This window comes from Chiroxiphia lanceolata, chromosome Z, assembly GCF_009829145.1.
Source record: "Chiroxiphia lanceolata isolate bChiLan1 chromosome Z, bChiLan1.pri, whole genome shotgun sequence".
Classification (NCBI taxonomy): domain Eukaryota; kingdom Metazoa; phylum Chordata; class Aves; order Passeriformes; family Pipridae; genus Chiroxiphia; species Chiroxiphia lanceolata.
Genome location: NC_045671.1, coordinates 66,305,081 through 66,325,242, shown reverse-complemented (window position 1 = coordinate 66,325,242; position 20,162 = coordinate 66,305,081). Strand labels below are relative to the sequence as shown.

General features: G+C 40.8%; 1 protein-coding gene across 1 annotated transcript in view; it reads left to right on the top strand.

The window, feature by feature from the left end:
• Window positions 1–19,934, top strand: part of DGKQ (diacylglycerol kinase theta) — a 104,301-nt gene extending 84,367 nt beyond the window's left edge. Inside the window, exons 18-25 of the mRNA XM_032676713.1 lie at window positions 7,270–7,421; window positions 8,776–8,924; window positions 9,493–9,674; window positions 11,113–11,213; window positions 15,246–15,392; window positions 17,050–17,161; window positions 18,308–18,460; window positions 19,630–19,934. Of these exons, the coding sequence (XP_032532604.1) occupies window positions 7,270–7,421; window positions 8,776–8,924; window positions 9,493–9,674; window positions 11,113–11,213; window positions 15,246–15,392; window positions 17,050–17,161; window positions 18,308–18,460; window positions 19,630–19,728 (1,095 nt within the window). The 3' untranslated portion in view covers window positions 19,729–19,934. The remainder of the gene's footprint in view (window positions 1–7,269; window positions 7,422–8,775; window positions 8,925–9,492; window positions 9,675–11,112; window positions 11,214–15,245; window positions 15,393–17,049; window positions 17,162–18,307; window positions 18,461–19,629) is intronic.
• The last annotated feature ends 228 nt before the right edge of the window (window positions 19,935–20,162 follow it).

Genomic DNA, 20,162 nt, shown 5'->3' with positions numbered 1-20,162 from the left:
AGAACATAGTCTTTTGAAAAACTTAGTGGAAGAGTCTTTGACAAATTCAGGTTTGATTTTGATTTATTAATTTTTATGGTTACAAATCACTTTTATATTAATCAGCTGGTTTGATAATAGGTTTCATGTTAAGAAAGTAGAGTCAAGGTGAAAAGAGGGAAATTATTAACTGAGTTAAGTGATATTTTTAGCCAGGATATGATGTAGGTTCTGTCCAAAAGAGAGTGTTGCCATAGTTAGTTTCTGCTTACCTGTTCTATATCTTGCAATTTACTATCTTTCTGGAGTTGCATTATGCCAAGTGAAGTGAGTCTTGGTTTGACTTCTTGGAACTTCACAGAATGTCAAAAACTTTTAAAAATTACATAATTAATGGGAATTATGAAACAACTTTAGATGGGAGGGTGTCGAGTTTAGTAGCCATAGTTGCTTACTTACATACCTGCTTTTACCATTTAGAAATGAGTCCTACACTTGTCAAAGTTTTCTGAAGGCAAAATTATTTTTTTGTATGAGCAGATACTAGGGGTAGTGCTTAGATGCAACTGGCAAGATTAAAAGCTATCCCCTCTCCTTGTTCTTACACATACACAGGAGTTATGTTTTATGAAATCCTTAGAAACCAAGGCCCCACCTCATCCAAACTAGGTTTCAAAGTGCCTGTTATGAGAAACAGAAGGCATTATGAAGATGGAATTGCTTTTGGATACTTGTTTTTGGTGTTTTTCAGGCAAATGCATCATGAGCCTATGTTTGGTTGAACATACTCCACTCTGTTGATTACATGTGTCTGTTTTTCTGAGACTGGATGTGTTTGAAGTGAATTTCTTGATGTCAGGAAAATGTGGATAATATTAACTGTTATCTGGTACAAGATATTTTTAGAAACTCCAGGGGACTGCTAGGGATTAATTTTGAATATGTAAGAAGGAGAGAGGGACTGTACATGGGCACAAACATTGTACTTCCATTTCAGCATGTATTGTTTATATTTGGTCATCTCACTGAAATAAGACAAGAGTTAGCCTAAATGATACTTTAAGTGTTGTTTTTGGCCACCCAGTTTATGCCATTCACTAGTTACTCAGGGTAAGCTAATGAGTGATTGATAACTCTGCTTTGGGTAGCAACTGAACTAGATGACCTCCTGAGGTACTTTCCAACCTGGACTATTTTTTTTTATCCTATGATAATATTAGCCTTTGTTTATAGATGTGATCATTTAAATACAGTACCAGGAAATACACGGGAACTGGGCACAATACTAAATTTACACCATGTTTGACATTCCTTTTGTGACTGAAATACAAAGAAACTGGGAATGAAGGGCTAATGATTTTTGCAAGCTGCAATTTACATTTGAAAAAAACACAACCAACAACAATAAAACAGCCCTTTTTAAAAGTTGATAGAAGTACTGAAGTAAATTGGTGGTTAGCAAGCTGCTAGTTCGTTTTTCTGAGGTGAGATTTGCTTACTCTGTGTCTGAAATACCTTCTAAGGAGGAGGCACAGTTCTAGTCTGGCATAATCTGGTCTACCAGAAGCAATTCACCCTCAAATTACCATCACTGCAAAGTTTGAATGCTGAATCAGTTTGTACCAACTGCTTATTAGAAAGTCAAGCAGTTAGTGTTATCAGATGTGTTGATCCATTCTGCTGTTTCAAGCCCTTAAGAATTTAATCAAACACTTTTTCGTTTCACAATATTCAAATAAATGAAAATACTCTCTTAATTGGAGTGTTAAAAAAATGCAGTATTTTACAGAGCTATTTAGCTGCTCTGTGTGAGGAACTGCAGGGACAGTTTGGTTTCACTCTTTGATATCATGCCAAGGTGAAAGACTTTGCAGGGCTGACAATCTTTCAATTCAGAGTTAATTACTAGAACTACTTCTGCAGCACTGGCAAGCAAGAAAGTCAGCAGAGAGTTGTATGATGCCAATACCAGCACATGTTTTTGTGCCTTTATCACTAATGCCTTTTACTAGTGGAGTGCCCTCTTATGTTTAGGTTCCTTAAGAGTAATAGAAAAAGATGTGGGAGATTCCTAAATAGATGAAAATTCCATTTTATTCGTTCCACTAATTCCTCACACAAATACTTACAAATTAAAAGCATAATAGTTTAATGAACCTTTTTGCCAAAACACCATGGAAGATTACTTTTCACCCCTTTGAAAGGCTGTCACCCTTTTCACCGTTCACTGAAAGGGTTGTCAAGCACAGGAGTGGGCTGCCCAGGGAAGTGGTGCATTCACTATCCCTGGATGTGTTCAAGAAATGACTGGACATGGCACTTAGTGCCGTGGTCTAGTTGACAAAGTGGTGACCAAAGGTTGGAGTCGATGGTCTTGCAGGTCTTATCCATCTTTAATGATTCTATGATTCTTCCATTTCTGCAATATGCCAAAAAGTAAAGAAAAAGCTTGGGAGTTGACCCAGCTGCTGCTCCAGATGCATAGAGACACCTTGCACATAATTCCTCATGAGATAATGAGACCTTTCTGGCCAGGGTGGAGGGAGTTTGTGCTTGGGCCATCGTGAGTCCTTTCAAATGGGATGTGCTGCTGGCATCCCACTTGCAGATGTTGAATTTTACTTGGCACTTAGAGATATCTGCAGTTCCTGGAGACAGCCCACCGCACTGGAAGATGTGCCATGGTTGTCATGCTGGTAGGCCTGTGGCTCAGAACGCCTTGTTCTGCTTTGTTGTGAGATGTGGTTACACAGTACACTCAACAGAAAGGGGATTAGCGCAGATGATAAACATCTTGCCCCAACCTGAAGCCGTGTTGTGCTGATCCTGACAAATTAAGCAATTCAGGGTGACTGTCAGAGTGTCTAAATCACACAGACTCCTTCAGCTGTCTCTAAGAAACGAGCAATAAATTCCTTCCTGAACGCCAGCCAACACAAAACCCCTCTGCAGATTTCACTCCTCAAGCAGAGCACTGAAGCCAGCGCTAAAGGGGGAAGGGAGTCCTCAGGCTGTGAGTCACATACTGTCTTCTGCCCAGTAACAAACTCATTTGTATGTCCCCAGTGAGGCTTTACTAAGGGTTTTAAAAAGATTCTGCAGCATAAAGGTGCTACCCTTGTGACCATCTGTAATTGTAACAGAGAGTGTACTTTTGAGAAAGCCCAACAGCAGCCCTGCTCTGCTGTACAAACCACCGTAGAGTTTTTAACCCCCACCAAAAGATAATTGTTTTCTTAGAAGCTGGCCTTTATCTAGGGATTTAGCAGTGTTTATTACTCCTTTAAGCTTAATGAAGAGTCATGATAGGAAGCAAGTTAATGGTAAGGATAAGCACTTTCTAGAACACTTTTTTTATTCTGCATAGATGCATCTAGTACTAAATGAGTGTAGTTAGGAATTTATATCAGAAGATACTTGAATGAGAGTAGTTTTGAGTAGTAGGACTGCTCAGTATACACTACATACAGATATTTTTTTAGCTCCAGGCATTCCCTGCAGCTGCTTGTGAGTCTTAGTAGCATTCAGGGTATATGTTTAACTTTTTTTTGGGGGTACAATATTGGCACTTGATGGGAAGTTTAGATGGCAGTTTTGTAGAAACTAATACATAATTGCAATACTTCATATTTACTTGGGAAAGATCTCAGATGACTTTACTAAACACAGCTGTGCTTTTGAATACTTTAGAGTTCACCGTGTCTCAAAAATCATTGCAATTCCTTGAAGTTCCATTTGAATTATTTTAGTTATATGGTTTTAAACCTAGAGCATTAGAACTTGCCTGGAAAAGCAAGTAATATAAAACACATATTCAACATGTCACTTCTATGTGTCCCAAACCAATATTTTTTGAAACTGATTTCCTTAAAAACAGAAGATAATCAAATGTTCCTGTCACATTCAAGTAAGGTAATTGTTGGACTTCATTGTTGGGCTGTTTTCTTTTCTCTCATTCTTTTTTGGAAAAGTTTTTATTTACTGTGAGCTGCAGAACTTAGTATTTTTTCTTTTTATCATCTCTTTAACCCCCGTTTTTTAAAGCCTGCAAGTTTCCAGGCATTAGACCAAGCCTGAAGTTTCAGGTTGCCGTTATTGTTCAGAAAATTGAAATGGCTGGAGATGATATTTAGGTAGTAAAAAAAGCTCTGAAGAGGAAGAAGTGGGATATGGTCGGGAGGGAAGGTAGGGCAGAGTAGCAGCCGGACAAAGAGTGCAGGAAGGGAACGGTTTGCTCTGTTACCCCATGGGACATGATGTTTCCTTTCAGAGCTGCTCTGCCTTTTGTTGCTTGTGGGGTTTAACCCCACACAGTGCTACAGGCTGGGAGCAGAGTGGCTAGGAAGTGGCTCATCACAAAAGGCCCTGGGGATGCTGTCGGCAGACAGCTGAGCATGAGCCATCAGTGTGCCCAGGTGGCTGAGAAGGGCAATGGTGTCCTGGCCTGTGTTGAGAATAGTGTGGCCAACAGGGCTAGGGAAGTGATCTCCCCCTGTACCCAGCACTGGTGAGGCCATACCTCAAATACTGTGTTCAGTTCTGGGCCCCTCACTTAAAAAAGGACAGGGAGATACTGGAGCATGTCCAGTGAGCGGCAACAAGGCTCCTGAAGTGTCCAGGAACGGCTGAGGGAGCTGGGTTTGTTTAGTCTCAAGAAAGGAGGCTCAGGGGGGACTTCATCCCTCTCTACAAGCACCTGAAAGGAGGTTATAGCCAGGTGGGGGCTGGTCTCTTCTGCCGTGCCTGCAGGGAAAGGACAAGAGGAAATGGCCTTAAACTGAGACAGGGGAGATTCAGATTAGATATTAGAAACATTTTCATTGTCAGGGTGGTCAGGCATTGGAATAGGTTGCCCGGGGATGTGGTAGAGTCACTGTCCCTGGAGGTGTTCTAATGCTGGGTGATACGATATTTAGTGATTTAGGGGTCACAGTGGCGGTGCCAGGCTGACACTTGGACTGGATGATCTTAAAGATCTCTTCCAGTTTTGATGATTCTGTGATTCTGAAAGGACTAGGCAGGATATGGCAGATGGTGGTGCAGGAACTGGTGGAGTAACAAGATAGCCTTTATTTCTGGAAAAACCAGAGCTCTGCTTACTCTTTCATTAATGCCTGGAATGGCTCAAGGGGAGGAAATCCACTTGTCTCTTTGTCTCTTTGGGTTGTGTGGATCCTTGAGCTGTTAACCTTAATACTCAAGAAGTCCTTCCTTTTTGTGACAGCGGCATGCATTGTTTTCCATAGACTTCCTTTGCTGTCTACAAGTAATCCTTTTCATGTGCTTAACAGAAATGACTGTATTACCCTTGTTATGTGTTGAACATGCTTTGAGTAATTGCTTCCCCCTTTCCAATAATATCTGAATATAGAGGCAAGAGGTGTTTTGACCTCAGTTGTCACAGTTCAGCATGAAGGTGGTTCCTCTGGAGAAAGCTGTGTGCACGGCTTTCCAGCCTCTGTCTCACCAACCTACTTGTTTTGCCAGCAGTGGAACCTTTCCAGTAAAACAAAATTTTGAGGCTCTTTTGGCTCTTTGTCCCCCAAAAGAGGCCTTGTTTGGCTGATTTATTTTTCAGGAGGACAGATGTATTTTCAAAGTGAATGTCTCCAGTAGAATCTAAAGGATAGGGAACAAAGGGGTAAGAGAAGTGTGTGCCTGCTCCACCAGCCTTCTTACTTGCTTAGTGTTCCTCTTCCCAGTGTGTTTTCTCTTTTTCAAGAGACAATTCACACTGGATAACAGAGAGCATTGCTTATGCAGGCAGTGTTAGAGGAAAGGGATTTTTATGTGTTTGTGGGTATCTTGACACATCTGGCAGGGTGTGACTTGCAGAGGATTAGCAGCCAGCTCTTTTTAGAAAGGAAAATTAGAGGAAATCTCTCAAGTACTGTGAAGCCCCAAACAAACATATGTTTTAAAGTGTCTGTATCAGTTCACAGGTAGATGATGGTCTGGGGTAGCTCAGTGTCAGACCCCATTTTGCATCCCCATAAACTTAACTCATTAATTTGTCCTGATTTCTCCATTGTTCACCTCAGATCATGCTCTCTGGTGGTTCCTCACAGACAGCAGTCAACAGGCTCTCTTGGTGCTGTCTCCTCCTCTCTGTAGCTGTTGGTATCTCTCCACATGCTTGCACGCTGCGGTCATGCTGCTGCCTCACCGCCCCCTGAATCATTCTTGTCTAAATTGACTTATATTTAGCACTGTTGTTCTGTTCCCTGAATCCATCTGGTCAGCTGCGTGACAAATCGCTGTTCTCTGAATCCTGTCCAGTGTGTAAATACAAATTATCACAACTTAGGGACTGTGGCAAACGTTTCTGTTTTGAAGAGCACTTGTTGAAACGTCCAGTGAACTTTTCTGGCACGTACCTGCCCCCAGCCCCTTGGCAGGACAGATGAAAAGTGTGCCGGAGTCTTCTGATCTTTCTAGAACTATTTACAGGTCGTTTTACAGAATGATTTGTGGGCAGACTGGCTGGCTGAAAACCAGCCCCAAGGGGGTGCTTCTACTGGCTGGAAGTTTTGACATCCAGCGAGGTTACAAGTACAGTTCCTGTGCAGTCCATAGAGTGTCCCAGGAAATCCCACCTCTGCCATGTCCAGTGGCTTCCTTTGCAGTGGTCTGTGGATGGGTACCAGACTCCACTGCAGCATGGCCATGCTTTGAGAGCCCTTTCAGCAGCAGCTTCACTAGAGCGTAAGATAGTGGCACTCCTGATTAAACCCTCCTGATACAAAAGCTTTAATTACGTATTTTTTGAAGAAGCTTTCAGCCTCTTATTTTACAGGGAGGGGTATGCCAGTGTCTGCCCAAACATCCTCATTTTGAAATGTTTTGACCTTGTAAATTAACATGTATTCTAAGACAACCACCAAACTAAAGAAAAAAATTTCATCTGGTTTGGGGAGAAGTTCTGTCTTTTCTTTTTCTATTGAGAAGCTTTCTCCTTTCTCTGTTTGAATTGTACATGACTCTTATCCCTTACACTGTTCTTTGGCATAGATTGTTTACTGAAAATGTGTAAAAAGGGCTGCTTACAATGACTTTGTTTCATGTTGACTCCACTGTGTAGTTGGATTGGGTTAAGGAGACTTCAGTTCCCAGAGCATCAAGAACAGCAGTTAACCTGTCCGTTTCTGGACATTGACTCTTTTTATTTATAGAATCTGGATTTTTTTACTAAGCATCAAGGAAGCATCAGATAATATTTCTGAGATGCAGTAGTAATTTTTCTTCCTATTAGTGAGTTTGGCTTATTCTTTTCTTCTTGTTTTCTTTCAGGCTTCCAAGATACCACAGAATTGCTGCCCACTTCTTGTATTTGTGAATCCAAAAAGCGGTGGGCTGAAAGGTCGGGATCTGCTGTACAGTTTTAGAAAGCTGCTAAACCCACATCAGGTCTTTGAACTTACCAATGGGGGCCCACTTCCTGGGTAAGTCATCATATTTTTTAAAAAAAATTTTTTACATTGTTATGGTTTTTTAAAGGATGTATTAGATTTACTTATTTTGAAGATCTAAATTGCTTCTGTTGTATACCTGAATGCCAGGGCAGTGGATCACTCCCTTCTGATTGGTTCTTACTGTGAGACCAGATTTAAACTTTGAGGTTCTCTAAAGAAAAGAGAATAGAGTAGTTCCTGATATACAGATTTCTGTCAAGTCTAGCAGAGTCTGGTCCTGGGAACGTCAAATGCCCTTTACAATAGCACATCTTTAATAAATATTAAAAAATATCTTACATTTGAATGGCAATGGACAGAGAAGTGGCACATTTCTTCACAAAAGCTGATTTTTTGCTTTTGTTTCTTCTGATGTTTCATGGGAACTACTAGGAAAGTGTAATAAAATTTTCTGTCTTGACTCTTGAAACTTGGCCACAATTACAGAATTAACAGAGCCTGGCTGATCACAGCTGCAACATTTCTACAAGGAACAGGACATAATGTGCTTGTAGGGAGGCAGGATCTGATGACTTGATTTAATCAACCCCACTTTGTTACCAGCTTCATAAAACTGAAGGTGATGCTTGTAGCCTATTCCTCATTTCTTCAGCACTGCTTTAATAAAAAACTGTCAGGATAAGATCTTCAGAACAAAAGCTTTGTTGGAAGAAACGCAGCTTATGCAGGAGGCAAGATAAACAAATTACCCAAACTAATTTTTCTTTCAGAACTGTATAATTCTGTTGTCTTTCTAATGCAGTTCAAGCTTCAATTTCAGTAATTAGTTCATTTGGTTTTGGCCTTGGAATCTTCCTGTAGCTTTACAGCAAAATGCTCCTACTTGTGCAATGGGAAATAAAAATTCCTTTGCACGATATCTTTGTATGTGGGATGAAAAACCACAAAAGGTAAGAGTCACCAGGAAAACAGTACTGTGAAGAAGAAAATGTACTGTGATTCCTATGACCGAGTAAAAAAACACCACCACTAATCAACGTCTCCTCTAGGATTTAAAGAGTTATAGATGTTCGCACTGAAATGATGACTAGTTAGATCTCTGTGCCTTTGAAAATGGAAGTGATTAACCATTTAACTCTTGAAGAGAAGTGAAGAATCTTAGAGCAATGTGGTTTTCTTTTTTTTTTTAAAATACAGCTGTATCTAAAATTTCCTATTTTTCCATTCACTTTATTGAAGTTGATTCTGAAACAGATGGTAAGGTGGGGCGTGGGGCAGAATTCCAATAGTACCGTGTTATCTTGAATAGCATGTTAGGAGACTTTGCAGTTCGTGTATTACATTGTAACATTTGTTTTCCCATGTTCTTTGTTCTACAATGGAGGTTTCACACGTTCTCCAAAGTCCCCTCCTTCCGAGTGCTGGTGTGCGGAGGGGACGGCACCGTTGGCTGGGTCCTTGGTGCACTCGAGGAAATCAGGCACAAGCTGGTGTGCTCAGAGCCCTCAGTTGCCATCTTACCTTTAGGAACAGGTGAGAATCACAGCAAGAACCATTTTTCTTCCAAGGGCAGAAGTCTTCCATAAGCTTTATCTTTATTTTTCTTTCTGACGAAGAACTCAGTTCTGCAGCAGAGATGCTGTGATCAGTTCTGGCTGGTGCTGGAGGGTAAATTGCAGTATCAGCTTTTCAAGGAAATATCAGCCATGATTTCTGAAGGAAAAGCAAGCAGCCAGAGTGTATGGGGTATATGGGAGTGGGCAGGAGTTGAAGAAGGCAAGATATTCTCCTCCTGACAACCATCAGCCATTTCTCTAAACCAGTGAACTCAGTTGCTCCCTGACATCTTAACTCAATAACAGGTTTTTCCATTTTTTTTGTGTGTGTGAAAACATTCCAGATGAGAACGTGTCTGTATGTAAATAGTAAGCACACGTGCAATCACAACAAAACTTAGGTATTTTTTTCTGCTTGTTGACTTTTTGTTCCAAACTAACTGTGACTTGTTTGGAGCACCTTAATGCAATGTGGTTTGTAGAACAGGGCTGATGCGCTAATTGTGAAGTACAGTCTTAATTTGGCATTCTTTCTTGTTGCCCAGGTAATGACCTGGGGAGGGTCTTGCGATGGGGAGCTGGCTACAGTGGGGAGGACCCATACTCCATTTTGGTTTCTGTGGATGAGGCAGATGATGTTCTTATGGACCGCTGGACTATCCTTTTGGATGCAGAAGAGCCGGCTGAAGGTGCAGAGAATGGCATTGGAGAACCTGAGCCTCCAAAGGTGAGCTGAGTACCATTTGGGTTTGATTCTTAGGAACTGTTGTTCTATCAAAAATCACAAGGATGATGGATATTAACATAGTTTAATTTTTTGCTCACTTGGTCTTTGCACTCGGGCCTTACTGAGCTGTTTCTTAGTGAATACAGCAACATCTGGATCTAGTGTTTCAGTCTGGGCAGGACTGGTTGACTGCAGAGCACGCTTCATAGCTGTTTGGCAAAAAGCATCTGATAGAGGATTAATGAAAAGATTCACATGACAATGGCATACCTATCTGCTTCAGCTGGAAAGAAAATTATTTCTCAAATAAGAGAAAGGTTTGGAAAAAATGCCAGATACTTTCCAGAACACTTGTAAAACTGGAGTGTCAACCCAAAAACACCCCCCTCCTCAAAAGGTACTCTCATCTTTCCTTTCACAGTTTAAGAAATTACTAGTTGTTGCTGGCATATACAGAAAGTACATCCTTCTGCCATCTTACTGCCACTGCATGTCTGTATATGTGGCATCTTTTTTGAATGAAAGTCACTGTTCCTTGTTTCATATTAATTTGTTTCTATTTAGGAAAATAAAAATGTTGGCTGTAGATGTTGACTTCAGACCTGTATGTGAATCCTGGTTCTGTCTGTCTTCAGACAAAAAGAAGAAATTGGACAAGGGAGTGACAAAAAAAGGAGGAAATTGTAACAGTGGTAGCAATTATCTAAGCCTTTAGTCTGGTCACTGGAAAATCCTAGGCATTATGAGTCAGTTAGAGGATTTAAGTTACTCAGGTTCCAGCTATTTTTCACTTGGTGGAGACAGGGGTTGATTTTCCCTGGGTGCCTAATATGCTTTTTAAAGGTGAAGGGTGAGAGAGTCAAGGACTAGGATAAAAAAGCTATGGCATGCAAAGGAAGAATTAATGGCAGAAATGGTAGAAATTTGTAGAAACTGGAGACTGGCATATAGGGAGCTATATAAAACACAGCTGAGTAGGTGAAGTCAAGTTCTACACTCTGATGTAAGTGTAAGTGCCACCTTCCAAAGTAAGGAAGAGCATCTTCCTAGCGATGTAATGAAAAATCCATGGTTGATGCCAAAAAGAATAGTAGCATTAGTGTCCAGCAATTTGTGAAGTTATTGCATTGAATTGCTTTGAGAGGTTGATTGGTTTTATTTCTGCATTAGTTCTTATTTCTGCCTTGTTATGCCTGTCACTTTTAATTAAGATTAAACCTTGAAGTTTCTGATACTTTGGAAATAATGACTGCATATCAACAGTTTTTCCTACAGCTTTATTTTTAGTGCAGTGTTTCTGGAAAATGTTTTCCAGAATCTGTCAAGATGCAAGTGACTTGGAAGGATCATCTGCAAAGCTTGCTTTTGTTGAAAAACTTTGGAACTTCTTCATTATGAATGTAAGCAGGAAATAAAACCTTTTTTTTTTTTTTATCAGATTGTACAGATGAACAATTACTGTGGTCTTGGCATTGATGCAGAGTTGAGCTTGGACTTCCATCATGCTAGAGAAGAAGAACCAGGGAAATTTAATAGCAGGTAATCCTGGGGAAACCAGGTGTGAAGATCAGCTCTGTGGTGTTGCATTACTTCCAATTTACACTACAGCTGATAATCTTAAATGCTACAGTTATCCACAAATCAATATTGCTTGAGGCAGAGCTAGGACAGGGAGGAATTAAGTTAGCCAGGAACTTGTAGGCACAGAATTTTGTTTGCTTTGGTTTGGGGTTTTTTCCTCTACAAAGAGAGAGCACCAAAGCAGTTTTTGGAAGCCATGTCATTGTTATTTAGTATTCTTAGTTTGCCGTGTTGAGCTCAGTGAAATTTTGAGATAGTGGAAATATCTCGTGCTAAAAGTCTTTTCAAAACTTCTTCAGAACTTCTGTACCTTTTACACCCTTGCTTAGTGCTGTGGTAGCACCTGCATGCTGGTATTAAGGATAAAGAAAAAAATCTCCATCTCAAGTGAGACCGTTATTAAAAAGGTATTGAGAGAGACCTTCCTCCTTTCTGGCATGCAGATCAACCAATAATGGGACTTTTTTTCTTCTCATAATCACTCAAATTGATGAGCAAAAGAAATCACAATTGTGTAATTAATCCGTAATTGCTTGTAGAAGCTGTTTTGTCTGCTTTCCTCTATGATTAAATGTCCTCTAATTTGTGTCTTGGTTGCCAGAGTTACAGTCAGTTACAACTGTGCAGTGTTCAAGCTATTAAAAATATCCTCCAGCTGGTTATGAGTGTAATGATGTGTAATCCCACCTGTCTTGCTGTGTTCTGTCTGTCATTACAGGCATTGCTCATGGTGTTTTTCTTAAAAACTGAATAACACAAGATATCGTTTCTATGGTTACTGTTAGGCACTGGTTTGCATTTTCAGTCAACTGGATTAAAGATTTTGTAGGTAGTAAAATCAGGCAATAAGTTAGTGTATGGCAGTGCCTGTTCCAGTATATGAAACTCTTCTAGATTTTCTTTTGCAGTTAGTATAATATAAGAGTTATCTTCATTCTTTCTTCAGAATAAACTCCTCTGTGTTTGCAAAGCAGCAGTACTTCAAAAGATATGTCCTTTTCTTATTACCACTGCATATAAGGGTTATACTTTGATTTCTATTGTCCTATGTGCTTTTCATCCCTGTAATCTTTATCTCAGTCAGTTCCCAGTGTGCAGCACCTACAGCTCAGTGGGCAGTGACTTGGTACCATTCTTGAAGGGCTTGTGGTAAAGAAGAGATGATTCCCCCTTCCCCTCTGAAGGGCTATATATTTCTGGAAAAGAAATATGAAATAATGATTGAAACTGAGGTACGTTTTCGCAGAAGGCAAACAGCTTGTGCAGGTTAACAGTGCTGACACATGATATTTACTTTTGACTGCCTGTGACAATGGCTGTTAAAAGGGCTGGCTTTGCGCTTTCCCATGGTAAGCAAGTGCACAGTCTTGTCAGCATTATTAGCGCTTTTTTAAAATTATTTTTAGTAATTTAACTAAAAAGGGTATCTGATGTAGCAGCTGCTGGCATGTGAACTGGCTGCTCCTGAGTGCAGGACAGGAAGTTTCAGGTTGTGGCAGCAGAAATTGCAGGTAGTCCTTGGAAGAAATATGGGCTTGAGTGCTCTTGTGAAGCAAGACCTTAAACTGGAAAATGTCCCAAAAGCTGTGTGCTCTCTTGCCTCACTCAGTGGAGTCTCTTTATGTGCTCAGAACTGCTTACCTTTGGCTAGCAGCTCAAAGTGCAGTGATGACTTCCCTGTGGGAATTTAATGCTGAACTTGCATTGCAGGGCAGATAAAAATAGTGTATGTTGTGACAGTGATGGTTTTTGCATTGCTGAGTGCCAAGCTGTGTGAGTTCTTTTCACAGTGTAAAATTTAATGATCAGGACATCTGCCTTCATTCACAGAATCACAGAATGGGTCAGGCTGGAAAAGACCACAGTGGGTCATCTGGTCCAACTTCCCTGCTCAAGCAGGGTCATCCCAGAGCACATGGCACAGGATTGTGTATGGACAGTTCCTGAATGTCTCCAGTGAGGGAAACTGCACAACCTCTCTGGGCAGCCTGTTCCAGTGCAAGGTCACTCACACAGTAAAGAGGTTCCTCCTCATATTCAGGTGGAACTTGCAGTGCAGCAGTTTCTGCCCGTTGCCTATTGTCCTATTGCTTGGGACCACCAAGAAGGGCCCGAGTCCATCCTCTTCCCACCCAGCCTTCAGATACTTACACGCATAGATGAGGTCCCCTGTCAGTCATCTGTTTTCAAGGCTAAACAGGCCCAGCTCCCTCAGCCTTTCTTCATAAGAGAGTTGCTCCAGTCCCCTGATCGTCTTTATTATCCTCCACTGGACAGGAGCTCCTGTCTCTCTTGTGCTGAGGAGCCCAGAACTGGATCTTAGCACTCCCAATGTGGCCTCTCCAGGGCTGAATAGAGGGACAGGATCACCTCCCTCCCCCTGCTGACAAGGCTCTTCCTAATGCACCCCAGGATACCATTGGCCTTGTTGGTAACAAGGGCACACTGCTGGCTCATGGACAGCTTGTTGTCCACCAGGACCCCCAGGTCCTTCTCCATAGAGCTGCTCTCCAGGCCTGTACTGGTGCATGGGGTTATTCCTCCTCAAGTACAGGACCCTGAACTTGCCTTTGTTGAATTTCAGACAGTTCCACTCTGTCCAACTCTCCAACCTGTCAGTATCCTTCTGAAGGGCTGCACAGCCCTCTGGGGTATCAGCCAGTCCTCCAACCTTTGTGTCAGCAGTGAAGGCATCTACCCCTTCATCCAAGTCATTCCCACTGGAGCAGTCTTTAGGATGGCCTGTCACAGAAGAGGCCACATCTTGTTTGTGCCATCCAAAATGGCAGGAGACTGCTGTGGCAAGCAGTTTACCTGGATGTGAGGTTAGACAGAGAGAATATTCTGCACAATTTAATGCACGTTTAGAATTGTTTTACAGTTGTTTTAGACCAGTGTTCTGCAGTTAGGGCACTGTGTTGTATTCTTTCAGTTTCTGCAGGCTTTCTGCTTCATGCAATGAAAATTAATACTCCTTGGGGATATTTAAAGTATTATGTTTCCTATTGCTATTCCAGTATTTTTTATTTGTATCCAAATTAGACAAAACCTTTCTTAGCATAGACACATCTTGTCTGGAGGAGAAGTATATGTTAAATGGTGTTACATGAGGTACCTTTAATTCAGTGCTATTTAAAACTGTTAGGACACAGGACTAATTATTCCTGATATAATAATTTAAAATAACTGAAAAAGTCTCTGAAGAGCTGACTAGATAGAACCTGCATGCTAAACTGTCTGTCTTCCCCACTTGAATATCTACAGTATTTAGACATAATGCTAGAGAGATTTTGCAGAGTTGGATTCCAATGACACCCATGTGCTAGTAGGGTCAAATAATGAAAATTTATGCTTCTTATTTTAAGGTTGCCCTGAAGGCCATATATCCAAACGTTTCCATTATAGAAGAAAATAGTCTGTGTGTTTAACTGTCATTTGTTTATGTTATTCTTAAAATATTTTGCCATTTCTAGGGATGCCATAAAAATCCTCATCTTTTTAATTCTAAAATTAGAGATGTTAGAGCTCTGTCACAAATTAACATTCCTAAGCCTGTTTTAAGTTTCTGCAGCTAAGTATATTTCAAATTAATGAGCAAGGATTATAAAATGTTTTTGTGCCACAAGTGTTCTAGCACTGCATGAGAAAACACTTTAAAATGTGTCCTGAAGACCTCTAAAAATATAATCTTCCAACCCAGAAGTTTACATTTCAAAGAGGCATTGCATTCAGGCAATGCTTTAAAAGGGATGATTTTTCTGTAATAAAATTTCACAATCTGCACATGCTTCGACAGCACAATCATCTCTTAAGTAAAAGGTATATAAAGTAGCAGTTCATGGCTTATGCTTTGTTTCTGCAGTAAAGCTAGAAGAATTTGAAGAGGATGCTAATTGAAAAAGTCTTTAAACATACCTGCTAGAGGACAATACAAGAAGAGTGGTATGCTGGGCCTCACTTTTTATTTACAAGGTACTTGTCTGCTCCTAGGTTCCACAACAAAGGAGTTTACGTGAAAGTTGGGCTGCAGAAGATAAGTCATACTAGAAACCTTCACAAGGACATAAAGCTGCAAGTGGACCAGCACGAGGTGGAGTTACCAAGTATAGAAGGACTCATTTTTATTAATATACCCAGGTAAAAAGGAGAGGAAGGATCCCTTGTGGAGGCGTGCCTGGCTGGATGTGTGGAATTGCTGCTTGGTATTTGAGCATCAAATGTCAGATGGTTAGATAAAATGTTAAACGGTTTAGATCAGTAGGTGGTTGTTACTGGGTATTTTTGATTACTGCATGACTGGCTGGCTTTGCAACTATGTGTAAAGAGCTAGTTTTTAATACTATTTTGGCATTGTTTTTGTGATTCATTGAAACTCACAATTTCATTCCACATAAAGGTGGCATTTTTATGATAATAAGGTTATACCATCCTGTTTTCCCAGTGCAAACCCCGTACATTTGCTATTTCTTCTCTGTCCTAGCAGTAATTTGGAATAATTTCCCCACCAAAGGTCTTCAGAATTCTTTTGGCACAGTTTCCTAGCAAAACATGGCTTTTTAGGCATAGCTCTAGGCCCATGACTTCTGTCCACTGTCATCTTGCCCTGTCCCTCCACTGTTTGAATAGTTGACTGGATTTCACAGTGACATGTGGAAGGATCAAAGATGATTGACCTGCACACGCTTTCTGATGTGCTAGAGACCAGGGACCTAAGCAGTTCCTCCAGTGAAGGCCAGACAGAATTCAACTGTCAAACACTTCCCAGGTCACACAGGCAGCTGGTCAATATACATGGAGTCTGTGATGCTGCCTGGGTAGCTGTTGAAAACCCTCAGTTGAAAACCCTCAGCTACCTTTTGCGGGGTTGTGGGTGCTGCCCTGACACCTGCAGCGAGCTAGACTTACTGCCATGGAAGAAAGGAAGCCATACCTGCAGAATTCTGGCTTCCTTAGATGTACTGTTGGTAGAGGAAGGTTTTTTTTGTTTGCACAAAACCGGCAGGTAATTAGTGCTGCCATACTATTATTTTTCAAGTACCCTCTTATCTTAAGCAACCCGTATCTCTTTGCATTTTGGTCTGAAAATGTTTCAACTTCTTATTCAAAAATGTATTTTTATGTGTATACACACCTGTGCACATACACATACACAAATATACATTGCACATGAGAACTGTGTAGAAGAAAAAAATCACGATTAGTGACAAGCAGTCCGTGCACAAAAACAATAAGCGAGTGATTTGAGTGAGGAGGGTCAGTATTGCACGGAAAGGAACATGGTGTTTAATTGTCAGAAGCGTGTCAGAGGATTGAAGTGCATGAATACCTGCTAGTAACTGCAAATGAGTTTGGCCAGGTACAAGAATAAAAACTTCGTACTTGTTTTAGCTTTAGTTTCTGTTCAGTAGCTTCTGTGAATATTGTCAAGACCAGTAAGAGCTATGTTAAGTTCTTAAGCCTTGAAAGGTAAGAGTTAGTGAAGCTGTAACCTGTATTTCCCAGCAAACTAAAACTCTTCAGAATTACTTTCTTCTTACTTACATTTTTTTTCTTTCCAATGGAAACTATTTACTTCACTCCTTCTTTTACCACCAGAAGATCTTGTCAGAATTCTTCCAGATTTTAGGAAAAACAGTTGCTGTTTTCACAACGCAGGAACTGCAATCCCTCCAGCTGATGAGGGGAGCAGAGCGCCTGGCTTTGGAAGCCTGTCAAACCAGCCAGCCCAGCAGGGTACCGGGGAGGGTGCCCTGAGGCAGGGGTGGGTGGTGACTGTGGTGTGTTCTCCGCACAGCTGGGGCTCTGGAGCCGATCTCTGGGGCTCTGACAGCGACAATCGCTTCGAGAAGCCGCGCATCGACGACGGCCTGCTGGAAGTTGTTGGTGTGACTGGCGTCGTTCACATGGTAAGTTGGCATCCCAGTAAGCACAGAAGAAGCGCACATTCTTTCACACAGGCTCATTTCTGTAACAAACAGTGCGTTGCAAGTGCGTAGTCCTAAAAATGATGCCTCTTGGATAGGAAGTAATAGGAGTGTGAAGAACTTGTTAAAAGCAGGTGGGGCAATGCTTCATCACTCGACTAGACTTTGAACCAAGTCCAGAAGCTTACATGCATACATATATACTAAACGCATATATATGTATGTATTGTAGAATGCCCTTGCTTTCTCGTAACATGGTGTCAAGAACCAAACAGTTCATGGGATGAAAACAAGACCTTACTCTAATACTGCAAAAACATGCACTCTTCACCTAACGTATTTGCAAAAATCATCACAATCAGGGTGGAGATTCCTTCTAGACAGGTGGCTTTATAATTTTCTGCCACAGGGTTTCCAGCCCCTGTTGCTGAGAATCTGGTGCTAGCTGCTCTTGATCTGAATGCTACGTGAAGCAGATGGTAGCCATTCTGCAAAGAATATTATGACTCAACTTATGGAACTTTAATTCTTTGAGGTATGACATATTACGTAGCAGGCCATACAGTGGCCTGCTACTGGTAACACAGTCCTGTAGAACGGCAGATTTTTGTCTTTTATTCATATTTTTTTCACTATTGAAATCTGCTGCTGAAAAAGTATATGCGGCCAGGTAACTAGAGATAACTAATCTATAAAACAACCAAAAATTGAAAGGTGAGTGCTTAAAATTTTGTGCAGCTTCATCTTTGGTGTTGGCCAACTTTACCATTTTTTAATTTAGATCTTTTAAAAGACACTGAAGAAGTATTTTGGTAGAGATCCTTAAATCTTCCGTGAAAGCAGAAGCAGCAAGGAGTGTACCTGTTGCTTTGGAGTACAAACAGCTTCGCTGTGGAAGTTGTTTTGCCTCCAGCAGCCTGCAGGGGTGTCCAAGTTCTGCACTAACTGAAATAATTAATGCTAGGGCACTAAAGGCATCCTGTGCAGATTTTGCCTAAGAAGTTCTTTTACTTGAAACTTAAAATGTCGGGTGAGAATAAGATACTATCCACCCAGTTTAATCGCAGCTAGTATTTGTGCTTCTTGTTAATTGGGGTCATAGATATCCTGGCTTTTACTTCCTAACAGGGTCAAGTCCAAGGTGGTTTCCGATCGGGAATCCGCATAGCCCAAGGCTCATATTTTCGTGTAACCCTCCTTAAGCCAATTCCAGTTCAAGTTGATGGAGAGCCCTGGATTCAGGCCCCTGGCCAGATTATAATTTCTGCTGCAGGACCAAAGGTACTGGCTGTAGGTCTCTCTTAGAAAGATGACTTTGTTCTTCTACTGGATGTTATATTATCTTGCTTGTCTGTTGTGTTCTGGTGCTCAACCTTAAAGGAGCTAGTCAGAACATGTGGTAACTGTTGAATAAATACATAGCAAGTTTCTACAGAATGTATTTTGAGGGGTCTCTCCAGCGGCTGAGATGAGGCTTGTGTTTAAAAAAATAGTCCCTGAGCTTCAGCCTAGTGACTTAATTTTTTCCTCTGTATTGAGATTTCCAGGCCGTGTTGCTTGCCTTGAAGCAGGTCACAGCTATAAGGACCATGATAGTACTGCAGTATCCAAAGTAGGCATCAGTTTGCTGGAGAAGGGAAGGTTTGTCACAGAATAGCAAAGGAGAAAAATGAATAATGGATGAACAGGGTCTGCAAAAAAGAAACTTTGGAGTAATCAGTGTCTGCTTTTCCTTGATATCTCAATGTGTATGTAAAAGGAAGACAGTATCAGCTGCCTAAGAATTTAGCTTCTCTATTGACTTTGAAGTTGTGAAATAAACATTTTGCAGTAGTTGACTGTGGTGCACACCAGTCTACACATTTGCCTGCTACTTTAAGAATGCCTTTTCAACTTGCAGAAATGTGTTGCTACAGACAGTCTTGACAGTCTAAGAGAATTGGAGCTCCCCTGGGAGAGCTACCAGGACAATGGTCCTTGCAGAAGAAAAATGGCTGAAAGAGAGGGTCACATCTCAAAGTTTCAGAGTGTGTTAAACTTTATTCTTTTCCTGAGAAGAAGGGGGAGAAATGCAAAGAAAGAGGGAGAACAAACCTAACTTGCCCTTCAGTGAGAAACGTTTCTTATCTTTCTATCAAGTTAGTGACTAGTACTGTTATCTGTATATATGTGTATGTATATGAGTGTACAGGAATATATATAAGCACACACGTACATATACATCTATATGCATACATATAACATGTGTGTATATGTTTATGTAAAAAAAAAAAACAGTTAATCCTGTAGCTTTATAAGGATAGATGCGTCAGATAGTTGTTTATTTAAATGTTTTTCTGTGGCAGTTCCAGCATTTTACTTGGTTCTTAGTTAGTTGCCTTAGATCAGCTTATTGGTTACTACAGGTCTTTTAATACTCACTCACTTTCTTTTAAAACTTTCAATTTTAGGTCCATATGTTGAAAAAATCCAAGCAGAAACAGAAAAAAACTGGAAGCCTGAGAGAGATGAAAGTGGATAGCATGTCAGTCTCTGAAGGAGGACGCTAAATGGAGACCTGTGTTCAGAAGTGATGCAGCACACCTACTGTAGATACCAAGCTGGTTCAGTAAAACCAAGTGCAGACAACTCCTGAAGAGTGTTGCCTATACGAGCGTGCCTTTCATTACATTTTGACAGTACTGGGTTCTACTTTGTCTTTCAAAGATAGTGCCTCATTGTCACAAATATCATGTAACACTTGTCTCATCTGAAATGTTTACTTTGGGTTGCTTTTCAATAAGCCATTTCCATTTTCCAGCCAAACAGAGATTCCAAGATGCTGAGATTTATGCATCTGCCTTCACAAAGACTCCTCCCCTCTTTCTAGCTCCTTCTTAAAGAAAATCATTCCATAGATAAATTTTGGTGAGTTGTTCCATAATTGAAAATGTGTTCCTTTAAATTAATGTTCGCAATAGCGTCCTAACCAAAAGAAGGCAAA